This window comes from Sphaerodactylus townsendi, linkage group LG04, assembly GCF_021028975.2.
Source record: "Sphaerodactylus townsendi isolate TG3544 linkage group LG04, MPM_Stown_v2.3, whole genome shotgun sequence".
NCBI classification, from domain to species: domain Eukaryota; kingdom Metazoa; phylum Chordata; class Lepidosauria; order Squamata; family Sphaerodactylidae; genus Sphaerodactylus; species Sphaerodactylus townsendi.
This window is the reverse complement of record NC_059428.1, coordinates 93,297,688-93,316,927: the sequence shown is the minus strand read 5'-3', so window position 1 is coordinate 93,316,927 and position 19,240 is coordinate 93,297,688. Positions and strand designations below refer to the sequence as shown.

Sequence of the window (19,240 nt, the reverse complement as noted above, 5' to 3'; positions counted from 1 at the left end):
TGTGATCACACTACTCTTCACATCATGCCTCTTTGGGCCCTGATACTTTCAGAAATACACACCTTCCTTTACTATACCACCTATTTAATTGCGTTGCAGCTGATGACTATTATGATGTAAACAAACTTCGAAGGATGGTAGCCAATGCTTTTGCTGTTTTGGGGAACGAAGGAAGGAAAAACACACCAAAAGACGACTGTTGCCTTCTGTGCAGTTGTGTAGGAATTAACTTAAGACCCTGACACTGATTCTTGCACATAGAAATTCTGACACTCTGAATAGGTCCCAGGGCTAGGCAGTGCTCAAAGTAGTAAACTGCCCATCCCCATCTGCCCCAATTTTAGGGACTCCCCATGCTTCCCTGTCAGTTTTTATTGCTCCTCCACCACCACTGAGCGGCAGGCTCTCTCCAAAGCAAGAATCCTCTTTGGCTGCAGATTCCTGGAAGGAGGGAGTTGCAAATATGCCTCCTACTTGGCTCCTCTAACCTGGTGGGCTGGGCCAGCAATCTGGGGAAATGGAATGGTTGTTGCCGAATATTTGAGTGACAGCAAACTTTGGCATCCTTGTATCCAAAACAAATCTGGTACAAAGGACCTCCAGTTCCTTCCCAGGATACCAATTACTGGGAGCCTCGTACCCACCCTTGTTTTGCACTTTCCTCCAATCATGCTTTGCAAGAAATAGGATCAACTCCTGCAAAAGTAAGTCCCTAATCTTGAAGAAAGGGCTGCAATATCTGTCTCTTTACAGTGGGCAACAGGGATAAATTTGCTGCAATGAGTCAGATTCCAGCGCAGTTTTTAAAGTCTGGTCTTTTCTGTTCCTTTGTAATTTAAGGCTTCTCTGACGCAAGGATGTAGGTATAGATTTTTTAGGGGGGGTCGGGGGGGCCACACCCCCACCCGCCCCAAGGGCATGGCCACGCCTCCCCAAGCCCTGCCCCTGGCCTAGCGCTTATCAAAGCAGCTCTCCGAGGTTGGGGATGGCAGACTCCCCTCCCCAGCCCAGCCCTGCCCTGCCCTGCCCCTCTCCTCTGGGCAGAGGCATAGAGGGAAAATGGAGCCTGGTGCAAAATCTGAGTTTTTCCCCCCTCCCTCGGGCAGCCGCTGTGATGCTGGAATCCACCCCCAAACAGCATCACTTTCAATGGTGTTTAAACCAGAGAGCCAAAATTCTCCTTTTAAATCCACCTTAAAGGGAGAATCTGGGGTCCCTAGTTAAACAACATTGAAAGTGATGCTGTTTTGGGGTGGATTATCCCCCACCCTGAAACAGCATCACTTTCAATGTGGCGTAGTGGTTAAGAGCAGGTGTATTCTAATCTGGAGGAACCGGGTTTGATTCCCTGCTCTGCCACTTGAGCTGGGGAGGCTTATCTGAGGAATTCAGATTAGCCCGTGCACTCCCACACACGCCAGCTGGGTGACCTTGGGCTAGTCACAGCTTTTTGGAGCTCTCTCAGCCCCACCCACCTCACAGGGTGTTTGTTGTGAGCAGGGAAGGTCAAGGAGATTGTAAGCCCCTTTGAGTCTCCTACAGGAGAGAAAGGGGGGTATAAATCCAAACTCCTCTTCTTCTTCTAAACCGAGGACCTCATATTCTCCCTTTAAATCCATGCCAAAGGGGGTGGATTTAAAAGGAGAATTTGGGGAAATTTGGGGGGTGCCTGCTGTCAGGGGTGCAATTGTTAAGCTAGAAGCACCAAACTTTCAGGGTATCTTTAGGAGTATCTCCTAGTGATACCACCCAGGTTTGGTGAAGTTAGGTTCAGGGGGTCCAAAGTTATTGAACCTCAAAGGTGTAGCCCCCATCTCCTATTAGCTCCCATTGGAAACAATGGGGAATGGGGCACCCCATTTGGAAGTCCATAGCTCTGGACTCCCTGGACCAAACTTCACAAAACCTGGGTGGTATCAATAAGAGACTCTCCTGATAGTACATCCCAGGTTTGGTGAAGTTTGGTTCAGGATGTCCAAAGTTATGGACCCTCAAAGATGTAGCCCCATATCCTATTACCTCCCTATTGGAAACAATGGCGGATGGGACACCCCCTTTGGGAGACCATTGCTTTGGACCCCCTGGACCAAACTTCACCAGACCTGGGTGGTATCAGTAAGAGACTCTCCTGATTATACCTGCCAGGTTTGGTGAAGTTTGGTTCAGGGTCTCCAAAGTTATGAACCCTCAAATTTGTAGCCCCCATCTTCTATTGGCTCCCATTGGAAACAATGGAGGATGGGGGCACCCCCTTTGGGAGTCCATAACTTTGGACCCCCTGAACCAAACCTCACCAAACCCAAGCAATCCCTGAAAGTTTGGTGCTGCTAGCCCAAACGATGTGCCCCCTGCAGGCCAAAACCCCCCAAAGCACTAAAATGTTTTAAAAACCCACAAAGGGAGGGGCGGAGCTTCGGATATGAATGGGGGGGGTTTCAAACCCGAGAACCCCCCTTACCTACATCCATGCTCTGACGCCAGCTCCTCCTCCTTCTTAAAGGGTTTATCCAGTGGTGGGATTCAGCAGATTCGCACCATTTTGGCAGAACCGGTTGTTAAAATGGTGCTTGTAAACAACCAATTGTTAAATTATTTGAATCCCACCTCCGGAACCGGTTGTTAAATTATTTGAATCCCACCACTGGGTGTATCTGCTCTTCAGTTCTGTCCTCTCAACAAGTCGACACATATTTAGGAAAATGAGGAAGAGACAGACTTGCAAATGATTATTATTTTATTTATGATGAATTATGATTGTTATTTTTCGTCAGTAGTCCTTGAATTGCAATTCTGAACTAATCTGCTTGGAACAACCTCTTAAGTGTGACTTACTCCCACGACCACTGTACTGTTTATTTGGCGTAAAAGTGGGTGCCACCCATTAAGAGTACAGGATAGTCCACTTCTGTTTTATGAATAGTTGTTATGCTGTTTCAAGAGCCAGATCCCATGGGCAGATAGATGCATTTGTATGTGTGTCTTTCCTTAGAAAAAACAACCCTGTATGTATGTTCCCTGTTCTACCCCGAGGTAATTGTAGTATGCTGAAAACATCTCAGTCAGCAGGAATGTGGCAATGTTTGATTTGGAAGATACAGGAGGCATTAAATATTAGCAAAGAAAATTGCTTTAAAGTTGCTGAAATGTTAGAAGAGTAATTAAAATAGCTGTTAGAGCCAGGAAGGTTAGTCATGACATTTGAGAGATAGATTCTAACGTGAGCTTTCAGGATCTACACAGTGAGGAAATCTCAGCCGTTTTATGTATCTTCTCCACCCGGAATTTCTGATCTATTTAGTCAATTGCTACTGGATTCTGTAAGGAATTTTCATTTGATCTTTTAATTGCTAGATCTTTTACTCTTTTTTTGCTAGATCTTTTACTCTTTTTAATTGCTACGTGTTTTACTTACTAGGCTATAATTACTGAACCTTATCTGTAATAAAAACCTTCCTGCCAAAGTTAAGTTTCTTCTGCTGTTTTATTATTTTTATGGGTATGGTTTTAGAGGGTCTAGTTTTGTCTTGGATTGCATTTGTTTAAATGGACTAATGTTTTAAGTATTTGTGCTTAATTTTTTCTTGAGCTGTCTTAGGTGTTCCCTGAATAGACAGGTGGGCAGTGATTTCTAAAATGTGTGCAAGAGATGTAGGCATTGCACTTTGTGGGTTTTTAAAGCGCATTACTTTTACTGGACTGTGTTTGCAGAAAACACATAAACTATTTATTTTGCTGCACTGTCAAATGCATTGTAGCTTGCACTGAACAGTGTGGATAAACACATTATGATTACACCTGCATCAAATTTACACAAACATATAAAATATATGTATAAAATATACAAACATATAACATTAAGGGGCCAGTTTTGCAGATGGGTGAAAAGGAGTATTTCATACCCTGAGATCACAGTAACGAATTCATGTACCATGTCAGGGATGTTGCAGACCATAGTGCAGAAACAGCATATGTACATTTTTCTGTCATATGGCAAATTTTGTTTTAGCGCAAATGTCTGAACTAGCTGAGGAAGTGATGATGAAATAAATGTAGTCTTGCTTCTCAGGGGGGAGTCAGGAACTTGCATTCTTTCCCCACGTGAATGAGAATGTAGGGATTACCTTGCTGCATCAAACCAGAGAACCATCTAGCAAAGTGAAGGGCTCTAACAGTGGACTCTGCAAAGTTCTCAGTTAAAGTTCTCAAAAGAAGGGCATTCTGTGTGACAGATGCACTTCTAAAATCACAAAATGACTTTGCCACTGGCTAGAATCCTCAGTTTTTTAGTCCATATCTGATCGTAAATAGTTCCTCTGAAATCCACCTGGCTTACTTCTAAGTAAGTATGTTGAGACTGAAATGTTCATTTGTTGAAATTTGGTTTCAGGTCAGCTAAATTTATATAGATGTTTTTCTCCCAAACTTTCTTCCTTTTCTGTGCCTGCCTTCTTTGATTGCTTTTGCTTTTCTCCAAAGATAATGTCATCTGTAAAAATTGAGGTTGCTGTGAAAGAGCACTGTGAGCTTGGAGAGTCACCTTTGTGGGAGGAAAAGGAAAATTCCCTCCTCTTTGTGGATATAAAGGGCAAGAAGGTCTTCCGATGGAATTCTCTTACTAAGGAAGTGCAAAGTGTTCCTTTGGGTAAGAGAACATTTTCAAAAAGCTCTATTGATTTTGCTTTTAGTCATATCAAAATATTTGATTTTGAGTAATCTTAAAAATTACATGATCAGATGTAGTATTGTGTGCCTTTAGAAACTCTTCAGCAGGAAATAACTCCAGATATTGTGGTAGGTTCTGAATTTTTTCCCTGCGCATGCAGCATTTTGTGCTGTTCCATGAATTGAAAACACTTCATGTTATGAAACTGTGAAAACTGCATAGCAGATTAGACTTCCTTCCTATGAGTTCATCAGATGAAGATATAATCAATGTAACTAGGTGCTAAGGATAGATGCTGGAGAATTGTTGTTCTGAACTGGCCATTCATGTTTCTGTGGAGGCAAGGATTGTTGTTAATTTGAAGATACGAACTTTCAGGTTGGAAACTTGTTTTTCATTACTAAATCAGAATTTCCTGAAGAGACAGTCAGCCACTCTCATAGTTGTCTTCTTTTATTTGACCTCCCTATTATTTAAGGGGTTCTTGGATACCCCTTGGAGTTGTTTCTGTATTATCTGTCAGGCAGTTTGCTAGATAATGAGTCTTCACAGGATTAGGAGTTGGGGTCAACTACTCATGTCAGTTTTCATAAACATGAGCCTAAGGCTGTTTCATCAAAGGTCTCTGTGTGTAATATATATGCATACCTAAGGACAATTTTTATCATACAGTGGAAGGTCCAGAAATACAAGAGAGAAGTATATGTTGTAAATGCAAACAAGAACCAAGAAAAAACTAGATTTGTCCAAGATGGTGAGGAATGTATTAACAATAGACTTCAGACCATTTGCCAAATGCTTCAGATATATACACATGCAAGCACAATATTTTATATTTCATTGATTTTACTATTTTATTGTGTTCATTCATTAATCATCGCCCTTCCGCAAACAACCTAAATATTCCATCGTGTTTCTTTTATGTAATACAGGGTGTCTGTGGAGTAAATGTCTGTGGAGGTCTTCATTCTAGACAATGACCAGACTTAGATTTGACTATATACCAGTGGTGGCGAACCTTTGGCACTCCAGATGTTATGGACTACAATTCCCATCAGCCCCTGCCAGCATGGCCAATTGGCCATGCTGGCAGGGGCTGATGGGAATTGTAGTCCATAACATCTGGAGTGCCAAAGGTTCGCCACCACGGCTATATACCATCTTTCTACAAGGCGTTCTCAAAACAAGCACTTACTCTACTATTGGTTTTATGATACAACCTCTCATCCCCCAGATGATCTAGTGGGTTTTGTGTCCCTTCGCGAATGTGGCGGTTATATTATTGCCCAAGGAACCCAGTTTGTTGCTCTGGATTGGAAAAACAAGTCTCTAACCCGCATTAATAATGTGGACTGGGATAAACCCAATACTCGACTCAATGAGGGAAAGGTGGATCCTGCAGGAAGACTGTTTGCAGGTTGGTTGATTTACATTCTTAAGCAGCTTGTTTATGAGCTTTTGTGTACTTATTGCTTCCCACATGGCTGTTTGCTTTGAAATGGGGGTTTCCCATGTTTATTTATTTAAACAGGTGTCCTTCTACTGTGAAGTGTCCCCAACTGAGCCACCATTTTGCCTGCCTGCAGCTTCATTTTCTTTCTGTCCAACCTCCTTCTTGGGCGGGGCTGCCTTTTTGGGGGGGCATCCTGTCTGTGGTCTAGCTTTACTTTGCTATTCTATAAATCTCATGTCCATCTCAAAGATCTATTGCTGAAGCGATAGAACCAAAGCATTTAAAGGGTTTAAAAGGAAGCCCTTTGAATCGCTCTGAAAAGCTGACCCAAAAATTGGGAGGAACAGCCGTTTGGTTGGGGGGAGGGGGGGAGGAGCGAGGAAACCCAAAGAAAGCAAAACGCATCTGGATTCCCTTCACTGGGGGGGGCAATGGGGGGGGGGTGTTGCACTTTACCTGGTTTCAGAAACTGGAGATTTTCCATTCTGAGAGGACAGTGAGCTTTGAGGAGTGAGGAATAGGTGCATAACCAAAATATGGAATCTGGGGCACCGGGCACGCACCCTGGTTTGACCCACCCTAAACACATGCCTATTCTTATTCTTCCAACTGGCCTCTTATCTATTGAGGAGGAAGGATGGAGTCAGACCCCATGTCATTACAAGTTATTAGCAGCTTCAGACTTGACTACACTGACCCATCTGTTAGAAGATAAGCTTTGTCCCTTGTGCTCAGAGAACAATTCAAAGCAAGTCTATTCAGTGTGGCTTACTTCCAGGAATATGTGTTAGGATTGTGCTATCAGTTCTAGATGTGATTGTGTCTTTTAAAAGGGGGGGGGGAAATCCCATCTTCCAGCCCTTTTTTGCCAGTTTTCCAATAATCAGATGTCTATTTTCTGTGAGATAGTTTTTACATGTTAAAGTTAATTACTGGTTAACTCTTTTAAAACCCATTTATCTTCCAGGCATCTCTTTTTGAGAGGAACTGAAATATCTCAGTTTGCTTGACAGTATTTATAACAAAGTGTTTCAGTCGTTCCATATACTGCTCGATTTTCATAAACAGATGTAACTGGAGAGCTTTGAATATGTTCTGATGAGACTACTGTAGGGTATTTGGGGGAGGGGGTTGGCAATGAGTGGTGGAGTAGGGACATCTGTATGACTTTCTTGGACCCTGAAAGTTCTGTGGGCCAAACTTGCATCTTGCCATTCCCACTCTGTGAAGATTAAGGCTTGGATCTCTACCTGAGCTTTTCTGTGGGCATAAGGAACACAACTTCCCCCTTCTTCCCTTCCTCCTGCAGCCCAAACTGCTGGGTGTGTTTGTCAGCAGCAGAGGTGATGCAAGATAATCACGCACCAAGGGCAGAAATTGTCTTCTCCACAAATAAACTTTAGCACATCAAGCCCAATTATTCATAGTTTCCTACTGAGTCATATTAAAGCCTGCCCTTTGTTAAAGAGGCCAGGTGCAACATTGTCATGCTATTATGCTTTGCTTACTAAATGTAAGCTTTGTGGTTCTTCTAGGAACACTGGGCCTTGAAAAACGGCCGGCAGTGGTAGACAAGAAGCAAGGTTCTTTCTACACCCTGTTCCCTGACCACTCTGTAGTGAAACACTTTGACTGTGTGGACATCTCCAATGGTTTGGATTGGTCTCTGGATCACAGAACGTTATTTTACATTGACAGTCTCTTGTACTCTGTGGACGCCTTCGACTATGACCTGCCTACAGGAGACATCTGTACGGTTGCTTTTCTTTTTTTGAGATCTGCAAAATGTTCAACTGCTTTTCTAAGGACCGTACCTGCTTTTGTGAATATTTGCTGCATTATAGTACCAGCAGATGAAGCACCGTTGTTAAAACGAGTAGGCTGCTTTTAAACGGTTTCATCTGAATATTAAAGACATAGGCACATTTATGGTGTTAAAAAAGTAATAGTAATTATTTTATTTAAGCATTATTTAAGCATGCTTCTCTTTTATCACAGAGAAGGGCACTTAAAAGTAGGAAAGATACCATTTTCTGCCATATTCAAGTGTGTGACACGATTAAAGTAAATAAGCTAGGACTGATCTAAAGATACATATCTGACTCTGCCAATGGAAAAGGCTTCATATTTCAGGTCCTGAGTGTTGTGGAGGGTATTACTGTGGAGAGTACTTTATTATTGAAAAAGCCATAGTTTTAAAGCAGCTAAAAGCTAAAAGTCGACTTAAATTTTGTTTTGATAGTGAAGGACCATGCTTCTTATCTGTGTTTCGTTTTCTAACTAGCTAGTCCAGTTCATCTTGCTCAGCCCAGCACAAACCCCTATTATTTGTTTTTACTTAACATGCAATTTTTGGTTTGGATTTGCAGTTGACAGTATAGCTAGTAATCCCTCCATTTGCTATCCTTTTCTGCTATAATGTCACCTTGAATAAAATAAAGACTTTTTTTTTGCAATTTACAATATTCGTTTGCCAAAAAAATTGAGTGCTTCCTCCCTAGATAAAGGGAGGCCAGTTCTAACATACACTTCTGTACATATGTTGGTTTGTATCCTATGTACAAGTTCTGGGTGGGTTTCTGCCATAATGCATGCTTCCTCTTGTGGTCGCACATTTGCTTGTTCAAGGACTCAGTGAAAGTCACTGATCTTGCACGAGTGGTGGTGCTTTCACTAGAGGATGTGTTCTCCACAACAGAGATTAACACATTGAAAATTGCTCATAGGATCCAAGCCAAAGAGTTCAGATGTATGATATCTGCTCCCAAACAGCTTGTCAGCCAATTAATGTTATGCTCACAGTTAAACTAGTTAAATTAATGTAGAATAAATTGAAAACAAAGAGGATAACATTGAGATTCATATTTATTTCTTTATAGTCATAGACTATAATCATGGAATAAAACAATCAAGTTCCAGAGTAATAAAATGGAGGACATTCCAAGGAAATTTAAAAAAAAGTTAGGATAGCATTCAGTAGTAGGTATTTATGAAATACTATTCATTACACAAAATGGTATTCGTGAACGTTTAGTTGAAGAGGGCAAAGTTTCTCAACCCTATCGATGGGATTTCTCAACCCTATCGAATTGGGTTGATTTTTACACAGAAAGGAATTTACAGCCCAGTACTCCGATTTGATGACAGGAGCTTCTTGTTTGACTTAATTTAGGAATTATGCTTGCTGTGCCACAGCTCACAGGAGTGCCGGTTCTACATTGTGCTTCTGCACTGCTTTAGCACCTTGGTCTGAGTCAATCTTTAGGTTGGGTGTGATCCCTCTCCCTTTCTCTATATAGTGTGGTAACATGGTTGCCCAACACAATCCTTCTTTGCTTTTCTGGCATGCTCGATTCAGGAAAACCATTGACTTATGAAAAAATTAAGATATGATTTATTCCCTAAAGTTTGTCACGGTATTTCTACAGGCAACCGCAGAAGTATATATAAGATGGAAAAAGAAGACTACTTCCCAGATGGGATGAGTATCGATAGAGAAGGGAAACTCTGGGTTGCCTGTTACTATGGAGGACAAGTGATTCGAATAGATCCTGAAACAGGTAAGCAGTTGCAAAAAGAATAAGTAGCAAGGGAAATCTCCAGGGGCCTTTCCCCACTTACCTTAAGCCCCGCACTACTCTCCTTAAATAGTGCGGAGTCCCCTGGCACTCCCCACGACAGGGGCGGCGACAGCGCAGCCGCCCCGACGCTGCCACTGTCGTGCCCCCTCAGCGCGCAGCATCCCTTTTGATGACCCCGCGCTGGGGATGCCCAGGCACGCGCCAGGGATGCCATGCGCTGAGAGCAGCGTGCGGCATAGGTGGGATCCTGGTGAGTGGGGAAACGCCCCAGTAAAGAATGTGAGAGGCATTTGGCTCCTGTTCCTCTTTGGATCTATTTACTACCCTACACATAGGGTACAATCCAGAATGTAAAATTAATAGAGAGCATTTCCACTGACAAATCTGTACACTGCCAATGAATATTTTGTTGCAGTTAGTTCCACAGATCGATTATATGCATCCTGTCAAAAAGGCGACAACGTTCTCATCTAAGATTGTGAAGGTGTTTCTGTGCTTGTGCAAAATTACACATTGTGATTTTTCATGTGTAGTTTATGGGTTCTCCCAGTGTGGCTGATTCAGACAGGTTACACATCAGATAGAAAGGAACTGACTTCCCAAGTGCAACCGGGGGTGGGGTGGGGGTGCTGATTTGGACTGTACCTCAGTGGTTAAAGGAACTTCGCATGTATTGAAGGCACACCCCTAGTGGGGAAAATAAGTCCCCAAAGGACCCTTCTGGCTTGGGAAAATGGTGCTCCACCTAGGCTAAAGACCTTATATGAATCAGGGCCCTGCACACTTGGAAAATAAGTTCCCTCATACCTGATGTGAGACTGAATCAAAGTTAGGTTTAGGGTGAACTTGGACATAACAAGAATAATTGTATGATTTTGTTTGACCTGCTTGTGAAACGCACACAGAGGACATGGCAGATGGTGTAGATAGAACCCGGTAAGCTTTTGTCAGACCATTTCACATAGGAGAAGAGAAGGTGAGATCAAAATCAGCCTCTTCTAACATGTTTATGTATGTTGTGGCATCACAAAATCATGCATTGTTATCAATTTGCATATTAAAATTACGTATAAGATCTTGCAAGAAACAGTTCAGAGAAAGCCCTATTTCTCAGTACCATTAATCTGCCTCTGTAGGGGGGTACCAGAGGTCAGCCACTGAGGAAGACTTCACAGAAAGTTTAGAAAACAAGGCTAGAAACTTCTGGCTTTAGGTTGGGAGGTCGTGCAGTGATGTAGGTATAGATTTTTTGTGGGGTGGGTTCAGTGACTGAGGGCTCTCCGGCTGTTCCATTCCATGCATTGTTTCAAGGAAGCCGGTTATGTAATGGAAGGGGTTTGAACCCGAGAACCCCCCCTTACTTACGTCCCTGGTCATAGGTCTTAAATAACATATATAATATGTGGCAAAAGGATCCTTAAATAACATATATAATATGTGGCAAAAGGATCCTTTTGGATCCTTTTATATATAAAAGGATCAAAAGGATCATCCACACATCCTCCTCCTACACTTACCTTTTACATTAGAGAGTCAATGAAATATACATGTATTGTATGGGGAAAGAATTCTCCTGCTGAATGGGATTTCTTTGTGCTAAAGCTATGTCATATGTGCTTGTTTAATTACCCGAGTGATAGTAAATGTTTTAAGAAAGTTTTTTATTGCCTCCTTCTGGGATTCAAGTAATTTAACAACTGGTTGTTTACCAGCACCATTTTAACAACCGTTTCTGCCGAAGTGGTGCAAACCTGCTGAATCCCACCACTGTGATGTCTCAAGCACCTTTATTGTGCTCTTTTGAGAACTTTTTTCAAGTTCTGTTCTGTGGAAATCTTTCTGCAGCACTGGACAAGTTGTTTTTCTTATTAGTTTAGTTTGGTCTTTTGAAAAGGAATCATTGGATATATTCTTGCAGCAAGAATTCTTTATGCTCCATTATGTTCCATTATGGAGGGATTGTGTGGAACAGGGGCGTACCTAGGCAAACTTGAGCCCTGGGCAAAACCTGAGTTTGATGCCCCCCCCCCCACGGGTGGCCCCCACCATGACCAAACAATGATTTTTTCCACCAGGTCATTTCAAAGTCACCATCACATTATAGAACATCCCCCAACTCACAAATCTGAACATAGCAATGGGCCATGCCACACAGCCGAAATAATATTTGGAAAACATTTTCAAAATGCTTTCAAAATGTTTTATTACTGCTATGAAAACATTTTATGGTGTTGTATCCAGTCCCCCCAATTGGGGGAAACAGCATCACTTTCAATGTTATTTAAACTGGGGGGGGGGGCAGACTCTCCCTTTAAGGTGGATTTAAAAGGAGAATCTGGGCTCCCTGGTTTAAACAAGTGATGCTGGAATCCACCCCCAAACAGCATCATTTTAAATGGTGTTTAAACTGGGGACCTCAGATTCTCCCTTGAAATCCATGCCGAAGGGGATAGATTTAACAACAACAACAACAACAACAACAACAACCTTTATTAGGCACTGAGAGAATAAAAGAAAGAAAGAAAACAAGCATTGGTGGGAAGGGAGTGAATTTAAAAAGAGAATCTGGGGAAATTTAGGGGGTGCCTGTTGTCAGGGTTGCAATTATTAAGATAGCAGCACCAAAATTTCAGAGTATCTTTGTGAGACCCTACTGATGATACCACCCAGATTTGGTGAAGTTTGGTTCAGGGGGTCCAAAGTTATGGACCCTCAAAAGTGTAGCCCCCATCTCCTATTAGCTCCCATTGGAAACAATGGGGGATGGGGGCACTCCCTTTGGGAGTCCATAACTTTGGACTCCCTAAACCAAACCTCACCAAACCTGGGTGACATCATCAGGAGAGTCTCCCAAAAAATCCCTGAAATTTTGGTGCTGCTAGCCTAAAATCTGCGCCCCTGCAGGCCAAAAACGGAAAAACGCTGAAAATACAAAATCCCTCACAAACCTGCAATTTTGTCGCCCACCACAAGGTGGCGCCCAGGGCAGCTGCCCACTTTGCCCAATGGGAGGTACGCCTCTGGTGTGGAACACAACTAGTGTTGAATTGGGGTTTTTGTGGGACTATGTTTCAGATTCTGAAGCTGACATACTTCAACTGATTATTAAGTTAAGCCCTAAGATGAAAAATGTGTGTTTTACTAGGAAAATGCTTGCAGGTTGTGAAGTTGCCTGCTAGTATAACTACTTCCTGCTGTTTCGGTGGGCCTGATTATTCAGAATTGTACGTCACTTCTGCTTTCCAAGGACTGGATGAGGCTGCATGGTCACGGGAGCCGCAGGCTGGCAATGTTTTCAAGGTGATTTGGTCATTTTAGCCCATTTGAAAGGAAAGGGAACACTTGTCTAGGACAAAGTATATGATAAGTATTTTTTTTTACTTTTGTGAAATATGGTTGGTTTTCATTTTACAAAGTATGACTTGGATCCTGCACTGTGCAAATAGAGAGGCACTTGCACAAAACTTTCCAATCTCCCTGCTCCTGCTACAGCCTGATGTGACCCTGGAAACTCTGCCCTTGTGGGTTGGTGGACTTCCAGGAACCGTGTTAAGGCTCTGGCATGCAGGTGGGGAACTGGTGCAAATCACTCCAACTTCTTCCACTGGTTGAAATGCCCTCCATGAGGCGAAGGATTAAAATTTGTTTTTACATTGTAAGATTTGATAGCTAAAATTTTGCTTTTAACATTGGTTTTAACGAGAAATGCTCATTTAAAAACTGCTATTACCTCTCTAACAAGGACAAAATTCCTATTGAAATTTGCTGCAGCAGTCTATGCAACTTGGATGCAGCAAACATTTGGGTTTGAACAAATAATTTCCAGTTAATTACCAAATACATGGATGACTGTGTGTTATCTTTCTTGCCCTTTTAAAAACAGATAACTGGACTTGGAGTGAAAGGACTCCCACCACACTCATATGCTGGTTAACAAACAACCTTTATAGAAGACCAGTATAAAGAACAGCGAAGAAAGAACGTTTAAAGTGTGACAGACGCAGATAAAGTAAAGCAAAATATCACACAAATATTTGAGATAGATTTTAATTTGCTAACATATAGGTCATGACTTGTTCTGTTATTGAAATCATTCCTTTCCTAATAAAGCGTGGCTTGAGAACTGTGTGTTCGGTACTGATTTTTTTCCTGATACTTGAAAACATAGCCGTAGCTGTTCTCTGGTAATTAGCTACATTTTGTGCAGTCCTAAGAGTTGCCTGAGGTGCTGTGGCTGGCTGCCAATGTAACTATGGGGCTGCTGGGCTGCTTGCTGAAGGAGTAGGTTAATGACTGGCCAGCAGGAAACAGCATATACCTGGGTTTCTGAGGCTGTAACTGTGCTGTAGCATCCCAGGCAGGTGTTTTGTTGTGATAGGGCACGCAGAACTAATCAGGGGTTGGCAAACCTGGGGGGGGGGGGTTGCCTGACCCAGGGCATGGCACAGATACGAGGGAAGGGGCGTGACCAGGGATGAAAGTCTGTGTCTACAGCACCCTCCCACCTTCTTAAATGAACTGAGTCCTGCCATTTGTCACTAACTCACTAACAAAGAGCTGAGATTTTTTTTAAAAATGCTTACATTTTATTATTAACAAAAAGTAACACATTCAATTAGTTTCCATATATTTTCATGTTTACAATTAATAAATTTCCATCTTTCATTTATAACTCAACATTTATCTGCTTCCGCTTATATATATAAAATTTGTCCAATTTTGTCTTTGGTCTATAACAATGGTGGCGAACCTATGGCATGGGTGCCAGAGGTGGTACTCAGAGCTCTCTCTGTGGGCACGTGCAAACAGAGTGCCCCCACACACATCGAGGCTGGCCTGGGCCGCTGGGTTCAATTATTAGCATTAAACTTAAAACTTAGTTTTGTGGACGCAGTGTAGGTAACCCTATTAAGTGCTGTTAAACCCCACAGATTTTCATGGGAAGAATTTTATCTGGGAGTAAGCTCGGTTGCTGGCAATGGGGCTTACTTCTGAGTAAACCCTCCTAGGGTCGTGATTCACCCATTGGAAGCGTTGCACTGTTGCTTCAAAGCAAAGCCACCGACTACCGTCAAGCTTACTCCTGAGTAATGCACACCTCGGAGCCAACCGTTTTTCTAAACTAAAACCTCAGTATTCAGGTTAAATTGCTGTGTTGGCACTTTGTGATAAATAAGTGGGTTTTGGGTTGCAATTTGGGCACTCGGTCTTGAAAAGGTTCACCACTATAATAAAGCATATATCTCCAAGTAATTAACTTCTTTGATTGTTTTCTTATAATAATTAAATTATATCCAAAATTATGTATTTTTGTTGTAGTTTTTCTTCTAAGTATACACTAAACTAGCAGGCCCAGCCACGCGTTGCTGTGGCAATTGTTCTTCTCATCACAGTCCGCAAACCACACTGATGTCCATGCAGGTCCAATGATCCCCAGCATAGCCTTTTGAGGTGGTCAAATGGAATCCCTCTTTCCCTTTTCAATGCACATCGTTATATGGTGCTGTCTTGTTTTTTTTAGTATAAGGTAACTCTTCCCATTCCACAACGGAACTGTCCAGAGTGCGAATCCCGCTGTCCATGAGGCTGGTTGACACGCACAGTCCTGGCTTGGGTAAAGCAGAACTGGGGCAAGGAGGCTATCCCAGTCAGGCAGCAGAGGCAGGGTGGTGAGGCGCTCAGATCGAGGCCAGCTCCCTGGGTTCTTAAAGGGCCATGTGCAAAAAAAGCGGAGCTGGTAGTGTTGGTTCGCCCCCCCCCCCCCCAGCGGATTTTCTTAGAAGAAAAGGCAAACTCCAGCTTGCTTTTAGTAAAAGAGAGCTGTGGCGAATATGGGTGAGGAAGTGGGTAAGTGGTGGTTGGATGTGAGGGAGGGCAGAGTGAGGTGTGTGAGGATGAGCTGGATGTGTATTGTGTGGTAGCAGTGGGTGAGGCACAGAGAGTGAAAGTTACCTGCGTGTGGGGGGGGGGGGACCCTACCTGAAATCTCACACTGCAAAGTGTGTATGTGTTTCACTTCCACTCGTATTACCTATCAGTATTACCTATTTACTGTTTTCACTCCTCATCTCTGGCCATCTGCACGAACATTCTAAGCCCTCCGGCCACAGACAGACAGGCTGCACGGACATTCTAAGGGTGACAGTTGAACAGAGCAGCTTCATGGCCTGGTGCACCAGGAAAAAGACGTTTTACCTGGCTCAGGTATGGACTTTCGGTGATTTGAATGTCCGATTACCTGCCCGCAACATGGAGGGATGTCCTGTGAAAATTTGGGGGCGATCCGTCCAGCAGCTTCTGAGGGAGACCATCAGGGACAAACACACTGTTAGATTTTTATATATATAGATTGTAACCATTGCTTTCTCAATTCATCATTACTTTCTAACTTATCATAACCAGTTAATTTTGCAATTTTTACTAATTACAAAACCTTATGCCACCAGTCTGAAACTGATGGTCTTATTGAATTACGCCAATTTCTAGCTATTACAATTCTGGCAGTGGTGTATAAATATTGAAACAAAGTTCTACAATTACTACTCAAAGATTCATCACACATACCTAGAAGATACATTTCCGGTATACATTTTATATTTACTTTTAAAATTTTCTGTATTTCTCTATGGATATTTTGCCAAAATTCTTTTATCATTGGGCATTTCCATGACATATGAACCAGATTTCCTGGCTCCTTTCCACATCGCCAACATAAATTAGATTTATGAGATTTTTTTGCTACTTGTATTGGTGTTATGTATAATCTGTACTATATTTTATAGTAATTCTTTTTTTTTTCATTACTAGTAGTGAATTTTAAGCCTGAATTCTACAATTTTTCCCATTTTACTAATGGGATTACATGCCCAATATCTCTTGCCCAATTCACCATAAAGTCTTTAACCGTTTCATCTCTAGATCCATTTCTAAACATAAGTTATACATCCTTCTAATTAAATGATCATTTTTTTGAATCAAATTTATTTGTAACTAGCGATACCCGGCCACTCATTGCTTTGGCTTATTGTGGTGAAATGGGGAAGGAACAGTAGCCAAAAATCAATTGCAGAGGCCAGCAGTACATGCTCATGGGAACGCGTAGCCTGATACTGTGCGATGTCATTGATGTGTGTGACCGCATTCCTTGGGGGGGAATGGAAAGGCACCCCTCCCACACATCTAGGCTGGCTGGTCACAATCCTTTACCTGGGAGTAAGTTTGGCTGGTGGCAATGGGTGTCGCTTCTGAGTAAACCTTCTGAAGGGCGCGACGCAGCCATTCAAAGTATGTTACAGTTGCTTTACCTAGCTTACTCCTGAGTAACGAGTGCCTGGTTTTCTGAACTGTAACCGCAGTACTCAGGGAATCTAGGCTGGCTCCCTCCTGTCCCTTGCATGCCACCCCTCACTCTCTCCCCTCCCTCACTTCTCTTCCCTTGCATGCCATCCCTCCCCCTCCCTCCCCTCTCCCTCCGCTAGGGTGGGTGGGTCATATCCAGATGCTGGGGCCCCTCCCTCCCCTCCCTTGCATGCCTCCCCCTCCGTCCCTTCCCTCTCCCTCCCTTTCTTCCCTTGGATGCCACCCCTTCCCCTCCCCGCCTTCCCTCTCCCTCCGCTAGAGTGGGTGGGTTATATCCAGATGCTGGGCCCCCTCCCTCCTCTCCCTTAAATGCTACCCCTCCCTCCCTCCCTCCCTCTCTCCCCTCCCTCACTTCTCTTGCCTTGCATGCCTCCCCCTCCGTCCCTTTCCTCTCCCTCCCTCCAGCTGTCATTTACATTCAAGCTTGTTCAATATGGGTATGAAATATGGGTGAGGAAGTAGTTAAGTGGTGGTTGGATGTGAGGGAGGGCAGAGTGAGGAGTGTGAGGATGAGTTGAATGTGTATGAGAGTATGGGTGTTGTGGTAGTAGTGGGTGAGGCACAGAGAGTGAAAGTTATCTGCGTGTGAGGGTGGTGGAGAACCCCACCTGACGTCTCACGCGGCAATGTGTGTATGTGTTTCACTTCCACTTGAGTCATTACCTGTATACTGTTTCCACTGCTCCTATCTGGCCATCTGAGTGAACATTCTAAGCTGCACGAACATTCTAAGGCTCACAGTTAAACACAGGCAGCTGCATGTCCTTCACCATGGAGCGCCAGGAAAAAGGTGTTTTACCTGGGCCAGGTGTGAAATTTCAGGTATGTGAACATGTCAGAGATTCACGATGAAACATCTCTCCCCCAAAGATATCTTATTCCAAAGCATAACCATTCAGTGCAATGTACAGAGCAATTTTCACTTAGCAGCTAGCAAGCATTTGAAACGATCCCAAATCATGCACACACCCATGAGCAGTTAGCTGTGTCCTTTGTGCTGTTTTACTGTTTTATTAAATAGGTCTGTTTTCAGCAAGTGGAGATGCAGGGCTCAAATGCAATACATCCAGTTCTTCATTATAGATTCAGCCAAGGAAAAATATGTATTTGGCCTAGCAGGGCAAACCTCACTCTGTTGGGAACACATTTCAGATGGAAGGAAACAGCACAGGAAGAAAGCATTAGATGCTTGTTCTCTTTGTGATTCTGATTTGAATCAGGGCTTCATATACAGCAAGATTAAAATGCTTGACAGATGTGATCACACTGTCAGGTGCTGACAAAGTGTCAAAATAGATGAGCAAAATCTACATGACAGTTATGTCTAACCTTGAACACGTGCTGTGTGCAATATTAGAGCCGTGAGCAGCTATTTGTGCCGTGGGCAAACTAAGATAAGACGCCTACACCTGATAGGTAACTGTATTGTATATATGTAGCAAAGAAAAAGCAAAGGAGTGTGCCTTGAAACATCTGTTGCCTGGTGAAGTACTCTGTTAATCAGTATTGCAACAATAAAGGAACTTCTGAGAAGTTGATTGTGTGTCTGAATGCTGTTCCTGCTTTGCATACTCCTAGGTGATCTACTTGTGTGTAACACAACTACTGGAAAAATTGTCTACACTCTCTGTGGTCTTAACACATACTACTCCGCACATCATGCCTCTTTGGGCCCTGATACTTTTAGAAATACCCACCTTCCTGTCTGTGAACCCCAGCATCAAATTGATCACTGGCAACCTGTAACATGCAAAGCATGAGATCTCCTCAAAGCTCTCATGTTATAGGATGAGGCCCAGGGCTCTCTAAATGTTGGTGTGCCTGCCAATCCTAAAAAGTGCACCTGCAAGAGAAGGTGGTACTTGCAGCTCTCCTAAGCCATACAAGGAGAATGTAGCATAGGGCAGTGATTCTTATTGCTCTGGCAGTTTTCCACTTTCATCTCTGTTTTGTCTTCTTCCTTTCCAGCACCTCCCAGGTACCTTCTGATTTGATTTCTTGTCCTAGCCAGCAGCAAGGTGGGACGTTGGGTTCCCACAGAACTACAGGTCATCTCCAGGCTATAGAGATCAGTTCTCCTGGAGAAAATGTATGCTTTGGAGGATGGTCTCTATGGCATCGTACCCCACTGGGGTCCCTGTCCTCCACAGGCTCCATCCACAAATGTCCAAGTTTCCCAACCTA

At 43.1% G+C, this 19,240-nt stretch overlaps 1 protein-coding gene across 1 annotated transcript; it reads left to right on the top strand.

Annotated features, from left to right (window-relative positions):
• Nucleotides 1-3,245: 3,245 nt before the first annotated feature.
• On the top strand, nucleotides 3,246-13,757 carry LOC125430703 (regucalcin-like). The gene is made up of 7 exons (XM_048492843.1): nucleotides 3,246-3,317; nucleotides 4,477-4,642; nucleotides 5,898-6,080; nucleotides 7,652-7,867; nucleotides 9,545-9,676; nucleotides 12,843-12,997; nucleotides 13,581-13,757. The coding sequence occupies exons 2-7, from the start codon at nucleotides 4,480-4,482 to the stop codon at nucleotides 13,629-13,631; spliced, it is 900 nt and encodes a 299-aa protein (XP_048348800.1). The 5' UTR covers nucleotides 3,246-3,317; nucleotides 4,477-4,479; the 3' UTR covers nucleotides 13,632-13,757.
• Nucleotides 13,758-19,240: the final 5,483 nt, after the last annotated feature.

What these genes read in the sequence shown, in the direction of transcription:
- LOC125430703 (XM_048492843.1), top strand. Translation starts at nt 4,480, where the DNA reads ATGTCATCTGTAAAAATTGAGGTTGCTGTGAAAGAGCACTGTGAGCTT. An exon ending in CCTGCCTACAGGAGACATCT is followed by an intron (nt 7,868 to 9,544) that starts GTACGGTTGCTT and finishes GTATTTCTACAG; the next exon opens with GCAACCGCAGAAGTATATAT. An exon ending in AGGCTGGCAATGTTTTCAAG is followed by an intron (nt 12,998 to 13,580) that starts GTGATTTGGTCA and finishes TTTTAAAAACAG; the next exon opens with ATAACTGGACTTGGAGTGAA.